This window comes from Leucopleurus acutus (assembly GCF_964270905.1).
Source record: "Leucopleurus acutus genome assembly, chromosome: 9".
NCBI classification, from domain to species: domain Eukaryota; kingdom Metazoa; phylum Chordata; class Mammalia; order Artiodactyla; family Delphinidae; genus Leucopleurus; species Leucopleurus acutus.
The window spans coordinates 53,007,271-53,020,604 of record NC_139144.1 but is presented as its reverse complement, the minus strand read 5'-3'; the positions used below and the strand labels follow the sequence as shown (position 1 = coordinate 53,020,604).

Genomic DNA, 13,334 nt, shown 5'->3' with positions numbered 1-13,334 from the left:
GAGACAGCATTCTAATAGACCAGTACAAGGAAACTTGAGGCATTTTTTTACAAAAGCTCTTATTGATTCTCTAATGGTTCTGAGTCACATCACAAAATTTTAACTATTAAAATAAGGAAAGAACATATGGAATGTGTAGATAACTTGCCAACCATCTCCCCCAAAACTAACAAAGCTAGGACTCAGACCTCGATTTTATTTTCATGTCTCTTTCAATTCACATTTTTCTACTCTGAAATGATAAAGCACTCTATAACATGGCTGATTCATCATTATAGAGTAATTTACTTGTAAACACCTTTTTTCCCCTTTCATTAGCAGAAAAGAAACTTCAATGGCTTGCCAAAATATATAGCAAAAACTTGGCAGTATCTAAATTTAGTCCCCGCAAGAATCTCCAACAAAATGTAGCAGAGGGGAGTATACAGTTGAAAACCCTTCCCAGAAAATATATGGTAAAGTCCATAATGTGGCAGAGATCAAATTATTTTCTGCCAAAATTAAAATATTATCCTTAGAGGAAAAAACTGATTCTAGGGCTGGAGAACAGATAAGATAAACCTAGAACATCTTGTTGTATAGGGAAGTAAGTAAGTGATCAAAGGATGATGAGGACATATCAAAAGGACACAGAAGCCATCCAAAAGGGGCTCCTATTGGCCATATCTGGGACAATTTGAGTTTCAAAATAACTATCTGATGATCTTTTTTAAAAGTAAAAAATGAATTTAAAATCTCAATATAATTCTTACCTCAATTCAAAGAATACCCTTCCACACACCAACATATTTTGCCAATAGTAAGGTAATGTTAGAGAAATAGACACCAAACTCTTCATATAATTACAAATTCTCTGCAAAGCCAATATTCCAATTATGGTACACTCGACCAAAGGTAAATTTCTATACAGTTAACTAAAGTTGTTAAAAAGTAGGAATTTCTTTTAAGGTTGAAATTTTGACACTGAACTGCTCGAATCACTCATAAGACACCATAGTAACGATCTCCTCATATAACTCACCTGCAGCCCACAGGACAGCAGCCTTCCATGTAAGGCCTCTAACTGGGCATTGTAAAGTAAAGCTTTCAGATCAGCTCCCGTAAAGGAGCTGGTTACTGATGCCACGTTCTGAAGGTCCACATCATCTGCCAGAGGTAGAGAGTCACTGAGAACGTTTAAAATTTCAAGACGTGACACCTGAAGGGAGAAAAACTAATTGCTTTAACAAATAAAATTAAATATGTTAAAACTGTGTCTCTTAGGATTTTTCTTATAAATTCACTTCATATATCTTACAAGCTTTACAAATAAGTTGAGGAATGTACCAGTAGGCTACATCTATCTTCCTTGGAACTTTTTCCCTAACAGAAGGAACACAGGATAATGAATGAAAATCAACATTCTTAACTATTTAGTGTAAATCATTTCTAATTCAGACAGTGCTTATTTTCTAGATTTGGTCAAATGAGCCAAGAAAGTGTTCTGAAAGAAAAAATAACTGCTACATGTGATATATAAACATTTTATACCTTTGACTATTCACTTGTCTATTTCTCTTTTACTCATTCATTTCTAAATTTGGGAAAAAGAGCTCCATCAACATAGGACTAGGAAAAAGTCATATCTCTATGTAACATGCATAGATGCTTCCTAGTCCTATGCTTGATTCAGTATCAGTCTTTTGTCTGGATAATGAGGTGTGTGATCTTTGAACACAGGGAACATGGACATGCAATACTTGTTTTTCCAATTGGCCAACACTGAAAGAGTATAAAGTTTTCAGACTTGCATGGAATGGCTGGGCCAAAAAAAGGCTTTGCATCTAATTCAGAATCTTTTCATGCTGTAAGAAAGCACTGACTAAGGCCTTTGCCGAAAGCTGGTCTTCTAAGGAAGGCTTCTATTACCTGGCAGAAGTAAAGTTCACAAGGAAAGAGTATAGCATTTGTTGGATTTTGGACTCAAAATATGAAATTGTCACCTGATCAGGAGGAGGACAGTATACACATTTATCTAGTCGGCCAGGCCTAAGCAGGGCAGGGTCAATCAAGTCAGGGCGACTAGTGGCAGCCAATACATAAACACCTGGGGGGGAAATAAAAATCCTTTACTAAATCCTGGTGAAATTTTGTTATAAGAAGATATTTCTGTATTTACAATTATTACCCTGTAAGCCTTCTACTCCATCCAACTGAGTCAGCAACTGGTTAACTACACGATCTGTAACTCCTGTATTATCGTGGCCTCGTCGAGGTGCAATAGATTCAAATTCATCAAAGAAAAGGATGCAGGGCTTTGCAGCCTGTGCTCTGGGGAAACAAACAGTATTTCCTATCTGAACAGGGCTTCAGAGTTTGCAAAGTAATTTCATATATATATCTATATCTGTATACACATACACACATATATATATATTTATGTATTTATTTAATTCTTCACAACAAACCCTTAAGGAAGGCAAGGCATATGTAATTATCCTTGTTTTCAGTAAACCAGGTCTTAGAGAGGTCAGGGAAGACACATGCCTTCTGGACAGAGACTAAAACAAAAACCAGTCTTACTCAATGAGTGAAATGCTTCTTTGATTCTTATTACAAGTAAACTCTTTTTAATATGCTTATTGGCCACCTGCAATTCTTTTGTGCAATGTCTCTTCATGTCTTTTGTCCATTATGTTTTGGCGAGCTTAGTACTTTTATTTTGTAAGGCTCTCTATAAAATATATTTTAGTTATATATATATTACATTTTTTTCTAACTTGAACTTTGACATATAGTTTTATTAATTTATTAACTAATTTTGTTTTCATTAAAAAGAAGGTAACATAAGTTCCATCTCTGGTAAAAGGATGGACTAGATGTCTAAAGAATCGCCCCTAATACAAAATATCTGTCATGGTGACGGAAAAAACCCAACAAATATCTTAGTAAATACATGGCAAGTAAGATAAATCTGGGGCCAACAACACACTGGATTACCTGTGCCCTGAATGTTTGGCAAAACTCTCTTAAAAAACCAACTAGGTCTGATGTTTGATTTATGCAAGGATTTTTAACTAGCGCCCATTGTTTTCCTACCTTTACAAGACTATTCAGATTTTGTTTCTTCCTTGCTTGACTTTGGTCAAATATATTTTGTCTGTGTTACCCAAGTTTCAAAAACACTGGCATAAAGTTTATAATATTATTTCACAATATTCCCTTAGTATCTTTTACATTTCTGGTATATCTTTAGTCTTGCTTCCTCCCCTTTATCCCTAATGTTGTTTATTCATGCTTGCTTTCTTCTTGATCAGTCTTGCTGGAGATCAACTGTATCAGGTTTACAAAACATATTTGGGTTTGTGAACTTCTCTACTGAATTGTTTTCTATTTCACTAATTTCTGTTCTTTATTTTCATTTATATCTGTCTTTTTCTAATTTCATGAGCTGGATACCTAGTGATTAACTTTCAGTCTTTTTTCTTTTCTAAAAATTAAAAGCTATATTTTCCTTGAAATAAGTTTTGCAGTATCTCACAATTTTAATAAAGAGCATTTTCCTTATTAGTGCTCATTATTTTCCATTAGATCTCTTCTTTCACTTATGATTTATTTAGTTTTTAAAAAAATATCTAAATGTATGGGGGGGCTTATCCTTTTCTTGATTATTTTAACTTGTGTTTTCAGAAAATGGAGTCTCTATGATATTATTTCTTTGAAACATTGCAATCACTACGTATGGCCTGACATATGGCCAATTTTCAAAAATGTTCCAGGTGTGCCTGAAAAGAATGTGTATTCTCCAATTGTTGGGTACATGTTCTAAATATGCTTACATCAACCTTGCTGAGTATGTTGTTTAAATCTTCTAAATTTTTACTATTTTTTTAAACTATTTTTTCACTAATTACTGAGAACTGTGTTAAAATCTTCTACTATGAAGGTGGATCTGTCAGTTTCTCCTTGGAGTTCTATACATTTTTACCTTAAATATTTTGAAGTTACAGTATTAGATACAAATAATTTTATAATTGTAATATATTTCTGGTAAATTGAACCTTTTGTCAATATGTGGTTGACTGTCTTTACCTGTAATAGGCTTTTCTGGTAATATTCTTTTCTTAAATTGGGTGGTAACAATACAAGAGTTCATTTTATTATTCTTTAAAATATATATGTACATTATATATATTCTCCTAATTGCATATTTTATAATAAAATTTTAGTGGAATGGAACAAAGTAGCTCTTTCATTTAGAAGCTTCCTGTAATCCCATCACATTTAAGTAATTTTTTTACTCTTAAATATTAGCTTCTGTATTCATATGTATTTTTATATAAATGCAGTAATAATTATACTCTATTTTAATTACATTGACCACATGGAATCTTAATTTATAAAAGAGATAAATTGGGGTAATTATGTGCTTCATATACTTTGAGAATCCTTGAGTAACCACTTATGATTCCACTTTCAGCATTTCAGAAATATTTCTATTGTAAATATAAAACCAAATAATTTCCAAAACTTAATATCAAAAATGTTTTATATTTAAGTGGTATTTGGTAAAACAGTGAATTTTTGTTCTTCAGTTTATTAATAACCCACATAAATCACAGGTTTCAAACATCAGTTTTTCATAAAAACAACTGAAGACCAAAAAGCATTGACTGATAAATAACCACAGAGCCAGTTACTTTAAAAAAACATTCACTGGTAACTAACCTGATAAAAATATCCCGTACAGCTTGTTCACTTGCTCCAATATATTTGCTGAGTAACTCTGGTCCCTATTAGGTAAAATAAAATTAAATTAGAATTCATTCAAAACTATCTAAAAACAAAATATACTTTTTGTTCATGACTAAGTCTAAATGCAATAATAGAAAAATTTTAATATAATTAATGGATTTCTCTGAACTACATTTAAAAAATTAATGCGGCTGGACTAAATATCATACCACAAGTTCTATACTTGGTGTTTCCTTTGCTTAGAACATTTGTCCCCAGATAGTCTCATGGCTCATTGCTTCATTTTATTTAGATCTCTGACAAAATGCCACATCCTCAGAAAGGCCTTGTCTGACAAACCCATCTATGACCCACTCCAGTTACTTTACACCTCCTTCCCTTGACTGTTTTCCTACCTAGTACCTACCACCACCTGACAGTATATTATACATTGAATGTGTCTGTTTATTGTCTCCCTCCCTCCACTAGTAGAATATAAGTTCCGAAAAGGCAGTTTTGTTCATTACTGAATCTCCAGTGCCATAAACAGTGCCTGCTACATAATAAGTACTGAATAATTATTTGTTTAGTAAGGTAATGAATGGTTTAAAAAGGGAAAATGTTCCATTTATCTCAAATCTTTGGAGACTCCAAAAAATATGTAATGTGACATGAATTACTTTAATTAGCATCTTCAGTAACTGAAACCAATTTATTTGCTCAGAAGTTGAAGAATATATCATTTTTTCTAAAAGTCAACTGACGAAACTTTCAAAACAAACTTTACTACATATAACAATATCAATAATGAGGACAGTCTTTCCTTAAATTGGGATATTTTAAAAAACTGAATAGGCCCTAAAGTGATCTCCAATGAAAAATCATTACCTTAAAAAGACCAAAAAGTGATCAGGATATGTGACCAAAATAAAGAATTTCTAATACTCAGCCATCTAGATAGCTATTAATATACTAATATTTGATTATATTTTCTCAGTATAGTCAGGGAACTACAGAGGATGGAACAAGAAACAACTAAGGCAAAATATTAGGAAAAAGGCAACATACTGGTGTCAGTGAAAGGGCTGTCTTTGATACATGCCTCCTAGGATCCACCCAGACCTACACAGCCTCAACTCTCTATCGAAACCTGTGCATTGAGAACTCATCCCAATTGTGATTTGAAGATTTACTAAAGGGAAGAGATAAGATGTCCTCCCTAATGGAACAATCTAAAATACAACAATATTTGCAAGTGTTAATCTTTTATTAAAGACCTACATTAGTAACTGTTTTCGCTAACAAAGAAATCCAAAGAAAATGTTCACGTTTATGAAAAAGGGTGAAAAGCGAAAAGCATTCAGTGTTTATCCCGCTGTGAGCTGTTGGAGAGGCAGAACATACCCCAGCGGCAACAGTGGCGCCACCAAGCTTCTTTCTAGGGAACTACACACAGCATCAAGCCATCATAGTTTTGAACTGTGTCTGGGAGCATCTGTGCTTTATCTCGATTTATTTTGTCCATCCATTAGCAAGATGTGTCCAATTGCTTCTTTGTTTTCTACCATTTCAGTTTACAGTAATGTTTCATAGAAACACTCTACTTCCGGATGGTGGGGGGAAATCTGCATATGATTACTTTGCCTTGAAATGTAATCACTCTTTGGCAAACAAATATTGCTGGGGTGCTGAAGCTGTACAAATAAGACAGCACATCCCAGACCATAATGACACACCAGTGGTGGAGTGTGAAGCAGTACCCAAAATGATCTGCTAACATGTCCTTTAATGACTATACTCACCCTGTATCTGAAAAAATTTAACTTGGTGTGACACAGCAAGGGTGAAATATAGCCAACAAATAAAAACCCCAGCTTCCTGCCTTAGTGTGGTCTCCAGCCCCTAGTCTTCTAGGTTTTCTTCCCCCTTCAAGTTTGCTCTTTTATCTGATTATTTAGGCATAATTCTATTTTATAATGCATGAAGATCTGCCTTAAGCAAGAACATAGTAAGCCCTACAAAAGAGAGATGCCTCATTATTCAATTTCCCACACAGTTTAACTAATAGATGGATCACTGCTCCTACTAGTTTTCCAAATATGAGATTAACCCGCTATCAAGAAACATAAATGGTGTTGGCGAGGATATGGAGAAATAGGTATACTCACTCACACACTGCTGGTAGGAATGTAAAATGGTGCGGTCCTCAAAAACTTACACATAGAATTACCATATGACCCAGAAATTACACTCCTGGGTATATATGTATTCCAGAGAAATGAAAACATATGTCCACACAGAAATTTATACACAAATGTTTTTAGCAGCATTATTCATAACAGCCAAAAAATGGGAACAACCCAAATGTCCACCAGTGACGAATGGATAAACAAACTGTGGCATATCCACACCACCTTAAAAAAGACTGAATATCATCCCGCCATAAAAAGTACTGAACTACTGAGGCATGCTACAACTTGGATGAACCCTGAAAACATTATGCTAAGTGAAAGAAGCCAGACACAAAAGGTGACATATTGCATGATTTCTTTTATATGAAATAGCTAGAACAGACAAATCCATAGAGACAGAAAGCAGATTAGTGGTTGCCAGGGGCTGGGGGAAGGAGAATGGGCTGAAAAAGTTTTGCAACTAGAGAGAGGTGCTGGCTACACAGCATTGTGAATGCACTAAATGCCACTGAACTGTACACTTTAAAATAGTTAATTACGTAAAATTTCCCTCAGTTAAATAAAAAAGAAAAAGAAGAGAGAAAAGATAAATGCCAAACATACCTTGACACTAATAAAATTCATTCCACTCTCTCGTGCAATTACTCCAGCTAGTAAGGTTTTTCCTGTTCCAGGAGGACCATACAACAGCACTCCTGTCCTTTGTCGTATGGGCAAGTTTGCAAATAATTCTGGGTACTGAAAGAAAAATATGACAAAGAGCTCAACTCTAAAACAAATGACTAAGCAGTGGCCAAAGAGCAATGTATAGAAAAAAGTACTTGGGTGGTAACAATGGCCATCTTTATGACAGTACAATGATAGAAAAAAACATTCCTACTCAGAATAATAAATGAACTCAAAGGAACTACCACAGATTTTTCCCAATTGGACCATGGAATACAGTCCACATAAAAAGCATATAAATGCATCAGAACTTCTTTCCATTTTTTCCTGTTTTTTTTTTTTCAAACATTATAATAGTACTACATTAAGAAAATAAAACCCAACCTTTTAACAAGTATACTGCCTTCCACTTGTATGGTTCATGGGGCAAGTTATGACAGCTATGTATATTCAAATATATTCAATCAAAGAAAGAAAATAAATAATAGAGAAGCATGTGTAATTATAATCGACAGTAAAATCTCCCAAGAGTCTCAATGCTGAACAAGTAACCGACTGCTTCTAAATTATCTTCTAAATCACCAGCTTCTCAGCAAGAAAACTTTTTGAACAGGTGAGCCAAACATCAGGCTACTGTCAGCAATCTCCTAGTCTCCTCTATTAAGTACACCTATTTAGTCCCACGTGTTGACACAATTTCAACCTCATCTCGACCTCCATTCTAATCTGAAGGAGGCCCCAAAGTCAGCACTTACGCAGATGGCCTCACGTACCTGGCCCGGGATGTATCTGGATACTGATGTTTGGTGCCCAGACCCAGCATTTGGGGTCATGATCCGCAGGCAAGTACTTCCCACGCCCCTGTTCTCCCAAACAGGCTTTAACCCCCAGTCCTGGGCTACACTCAGTATCTCCCAGGCCCCACCAGACAGTTCCCAGGACTGTCTGTAACTGAGGTCCTTACATGTAACTGAAATCCTTACCCATTTCTTTATCTCTTTGGATGGGCCACTGATCTCATGCAAAGATCCTTTTCTCTCAGGTTTCTGATTCAAACACACCACCTCCTAGATTCTACTTTTGATCTTCTAAAGAACAATCTACAACTGCCCCCTCTATCCTGCTGTCTGCCTGGTCTATGCTGCCTGCTAACTCTGCCTTTCTAGACTGGCACCCAGAGTTTAGAAATCTGGCTTAATCCATCAGCTCTGTGGATCTAAATGACTCTCCCACCTGCCAGTTTATTCCTATCTGTTTCTGCTCAACCCTAGCTGACAGTTCATTTGCTTTAGTACAACCTGGACAATTCAAGAAAAACACAAGAACTCTGAAATTCACATCAAAATGTGTTTACTATAAATATCACCTCAGCTTTCTTTCCAGGCAAGGAATACATCAGATACTTTAAAAATCTGTTAGAGCGCCAAAAATAGGACTGGACATTTACTTGGTAATAATAAATACTGTTGGACCAAATGGAAGCTGGGCAAGCCAACATATACAGCCAGAACCGATGGATGACTCAGTGGTTCTTCTGGCAGTAGGTAGTGCTTGGTTTGGTTGTTTTTTAAGTACCTTGGCTGGTAACTGGATAGTGTCCACAAGTATCTGCCGAACTTCATGTAATCCGCCAATCTTATCCCAGCCCAGGTCCCTAGGGTTATGCAGGTCGACATTTCGCAGAGACACAGGAATAAATCCTTGGAGAGCCTTTCGCAAGTCCAATGTTGTTAAAACTAATTCTGTTTAAAAATAAACAAAACTTTTGGTAGTCCTATTTGTATATGAATTTTCAAAACATACTGTCATACAGTTGACCTCTCTTACCCATTTTCCCCTCCCTTACCCCTTCCACTCTAGTAACCACCACTCTGTTCTTTGTATCTACGTGTTTATGTTTAGTTTGGTTTGTTCATTTATTTTTTTGTTTTTTATGTTCCACATATGAATGAAATCATGTTATTTGTCTTTCTCCGTCTGATTTCACTTAGCCAATCTTAACTCAATTTAAAAAAATGCCATCAATTTAGCTGGAAATGCCAATTTTCTACTCAAATAGCTGCTTATTTGAATACTAAAATGGATATATTTAATTCTTACCTTACTACAATTACACTTCTCCACGACGGAAAGAAGAGTCCAAATTTTGGTTTTAACAGTAAAACTTACCTTCCCTGGTGGATATACTCTGATGAGAGAGACAAGAATGTATGGCTCGATCCATAAGCACTGTAAAATCTCTAGCCACAAACCCTTCAGTTTCTTTTGCTATACACTGCAGATCAAGATCAGTGAACTTGTTCATATCACAGTCTAGTTTATTTTTTATTACATTATACAGAATGTCACATCTTTGATCCTAAAGAAAAAAAACACAAAATTCAAATTTATAGTTTTACTCAAGTGCAAATTTTTGTACATGTATTTTGAGAAATATCAGGTTGACATAATCTACAGGGACAGAAAGCAGATTGGTGTTTGCTTGCAGGTGGAGTGGGGGACGAATGAATACAAAGGAGCAGTAGGAAACATACGGGAGGGATGGAAATGTTTGCTACTTTAATTGTGGTGATGGTTTCATGGTGTGTGTGTGTGTGTGTATATATATATATATATATGTTAAAACTCATCAAATTGTACACTTTAAATAGTGAGTATGTTGTCTCCAATTACACCTTAATAAAGTTGTAAAAAAAAAAAAAATCACATTCATAATGATTGCTCTCTTTCTCCAGTAAGAAGATTTTTATTTTGGTTCCTTTAAGGGTTGTTATTCCTATAAAACATAATTCTAAAAACACATTCAATGACCAATACCACTACCATTCTGTTAATGCTTAATAACAGGTGTATTTTTATTTTTCAATAACAGTTAATTAGCACAGGGTCTGAATATTTAGAGTAGACGTAAGAATTTTAAACAAGAAGTTAAAATATGCTTGCCTGTCCCAGAACATTCTTTTTGAGCGTGCTGCCACTAAAACCATCAGGATTGAAGTCTCCTGAGGAGATGACGGGCTGTATGTGCTTGTATATATTTGGTCTTTGTCTTGCTTCTGGCACAGATCTCCTAAAACCCTTGAAATGTCCTAATGATAAGAGTGATAAAGGTGTCTTGACATTAATAACAAACCCCTTTTATCCTCACCTGAGTTTACGTTAATGAGGTGACTTTTGGAAAGCACCTAAGTATGGGGGCTGGTTGCCAGGGGAACCAACCTTGACTAGAGGATTGAAACTTTCAGTCCCACCCCCTGATTTCCAGGGAGGGGAGAGGGACTGAAGGCTGAATCAATGACAATGGCCAGTGCTTTAATCAGTCATGCCTATGTAACAAAGCTTCCATAAAAACCTAAAAGGACGGGGTTGGAGAGCTCCCAGGTTGGAGAACCAGAACACTTCCATGTGCCACCGGGCCAGGGCCCAAACTCCACAAGGACAGAAGCTCCTTTGTTTCGGACTCCATCCTATGTATCTTTTCATCTGACTGTTGATTTGTACCCTTTAATATTCTTTGTAACAAACTGGTAATCTAGTGAGTAAACTAGTTTCCCAAGTTCTGTGAGTTGTTCTAGCAAATTAATTGAACCCAAAGAGGGAATAGTAGGAACCTCTGACTTATCACCAGTCAGAAGCACAGGTAACATTGGCATCTAAAGTGGAGGGCTGTCTTGTAGAACTGAGGCCTTAACCTGTGGAATCTGATGCTCTCTCTGGGTAGTGTCAGAATTGAGCTGAATTGCAGGACACCCAGCTGGTGTCCAAAAATTGCTTGATGGTGTGGGGAAAAAACCCACATGTTGGAAATGTGTGCCAGAGTCATAATGGGTACAGAATATTAGTGCTGGTAAAAAAAAACACAGTTTCGTCAGTCAAATTTTTAAAAGAAGAAATGCTTAAAAAAAGGTAAATACGTGAGGTGATGGATGTGTTAATTAACTGGATTGTGGTAAAGATTTCACAATGTACATGTATAGCAAATCATCATGTCGTACACTTTAAATATATATAATTTTACTTGTCAATTATATCTCACTAAAGTGGAAAAAAAATTCTAATTTCCATAGTGTATTTACAGATTTTACCAATGCGAAATGAAGCAGTTCAGAATTTTTAGAGTTTTTGTTTCTTTTTAAATGGAATAAAAAAAGAAAACTTAATAATGAAAAAAAAAAAAGAAATGCTGTTTTATAAAAAGACATTTCCTTGGAAAGTACCGGATAATATTTCGGATGGTTACAAACGAAAATTGTGCATCTAATAGCAAAACATTCACTGAAGGTCGATTTTTAAGAACCCTTAAGATCACTAACATAAGCATTACTTTAAAGCCATAAATCATGAATAAAATTGAAAAATATGTAATTTATATAAAAAGTGACATATGGGAATTCCCTGGCGGTCCAGTGGTTAAGATTCCACACTTCCACTGCAGGGGGCATGGGTTCAATCCCTGGTTGGGAAACTAAGATCCTGCATAACACACAGCACAGCCAAAAAAAAAAAAAAGGGACATATTTCAATAATCTTCACAAGTAGTATGTTACCTGGTCGGGAGGTTGAATATGCTGGACACACTGAAATATGTGAACTCCTTGAGCAGAAACAAGTAAAGGATGTAGCGAATGTTGAGACTGGCTTGTAGCAATCAGTGCCACCAAACTTCCCATGGAAATAAACTCTTTCACCACATCGTTCAAAGCTAGAATTAAGTAATATAGTGTAAAAACTTAGTACACAAAAGCATGAAATTTTAAAATCATACATTCATTAAAAATAATACCCTAAACTTGAGCTTTAAGGTGGAGTATGAATGGAATGGCTCCTCTTTACCGGTTAAAAGTTAAATCTTCCATTCATTCATCAGTTTATCTACTGAGGACCTAATATTGGCCAGGCTCTAGTCAATCTAATGAAGGTATAGGAAGCACTGTAAACTCTGTACACTCAGAACAATACCTAGGTGAGGTTCCTTCATCTAGATCTTATTAAGTAAATGAAAAGGGGCCTCTGAAATAAATATTATAGAAGGATGAAAATAGAACACAATATGGAAGTTTAAGTAAGCAAAATACAGCTCATACTCCTATGACTTCCTGAACAATCTCTTTCTACCCTAGCTTTTGCAAGGTTTGGCTGGCATGAGGTTAGAACTGAAACAGGCATTAATAACATATATCCGAGTCCTGACCTAGAAATCTGCAGCATTCCCTTAAACACTAGACTAACAAGTCTTGCAGATGCTACAGGATTCCAAATGTGAGACTAACACCAGTTTACAGTAACCCAAGCCACTGTGGTTACATTTTTTATCTATTTCACCTCTTAAGAACCTCGAGGCAGCAGAAGACTGCAAAATCCTCCAACCCCCACCCTGGTCCCACCCTCTCCTTGAACCCTAAGCTCTAGGCAAAGGAGTATTGTCTAACATACTGTGATTTCTTCTACCTCTGTACCTTTGCCTGTGGACCACACTTCCTTTGCATCTTCATTAGCCTGAAACTGTTCCATACTAACTTCTACTACTCCATCAAAACTCATCTCAGGGGGCTTTCCTGGTGGTGCAATGGTTGAGAATCCACCTACCAATGCAGGGGACATGGGTTCAGTCCCTGGTCCGGGAAGATCCCACATGCTGCAGGGCAGCTAAGCCCCATGTGCTACAACTTACTGAACCTGTGCTCTAGCACCCGCGAACCACAACTACTGAGCCCGCGTGCCGCAACTACTGAAGCCCATGTGCCTAGAGCCTGTGCTCCACAA

At 36.1% G+C, this 13,334-nt stretch overlaps 1 protein-coding gene across 2 annotated transcripts in view; it reads right to left on the bottom strand.

Moving 5' to 3' along the window:
• Nucleotides 1-13,334, bottom strand: part of PEX1 (peroxisomal biogenesis factor 1) — a 98,736-nt gene that overhangs the window by 24,675 nt on the left and 60,727 nt on the right. For both annotated transcript variants that reach the window (XM_082846766.1, XM_082846765.1), the window contains 8 exons: nt 12,119-12,273; nt 9,741-9,930; nt 9,147-9,313; nt 7,509-7,643; nt 4,708-4,772; nt 2,168-2,310; nt 1,983-2,086; nt 1,022-1,198 (listed from right to left, as the gene is read on the bottom strand). In XM_082846766.1, the coding sequence (XP_082702892.1) occupies nt 1,022-1,198; nt 1,983-2,086; nt 2,168-2,310; nt 4,708-4,772; nt 7,509-7,643; nt 9,147-9,313; nt 9,741-9,930; nt 12,119-12,273 (1,136 nt within the window). The remainder of the gene's footprint in view (nt 1-1,021; nt 1,199-1,982; nt 2,087-2,167; nt 2,311-4,707; nt 4,773-7,508; nt 7,644-9,146; nt 9,314-9,740; nt 9,931-12,118; nt 12,274-13,334) is intronic.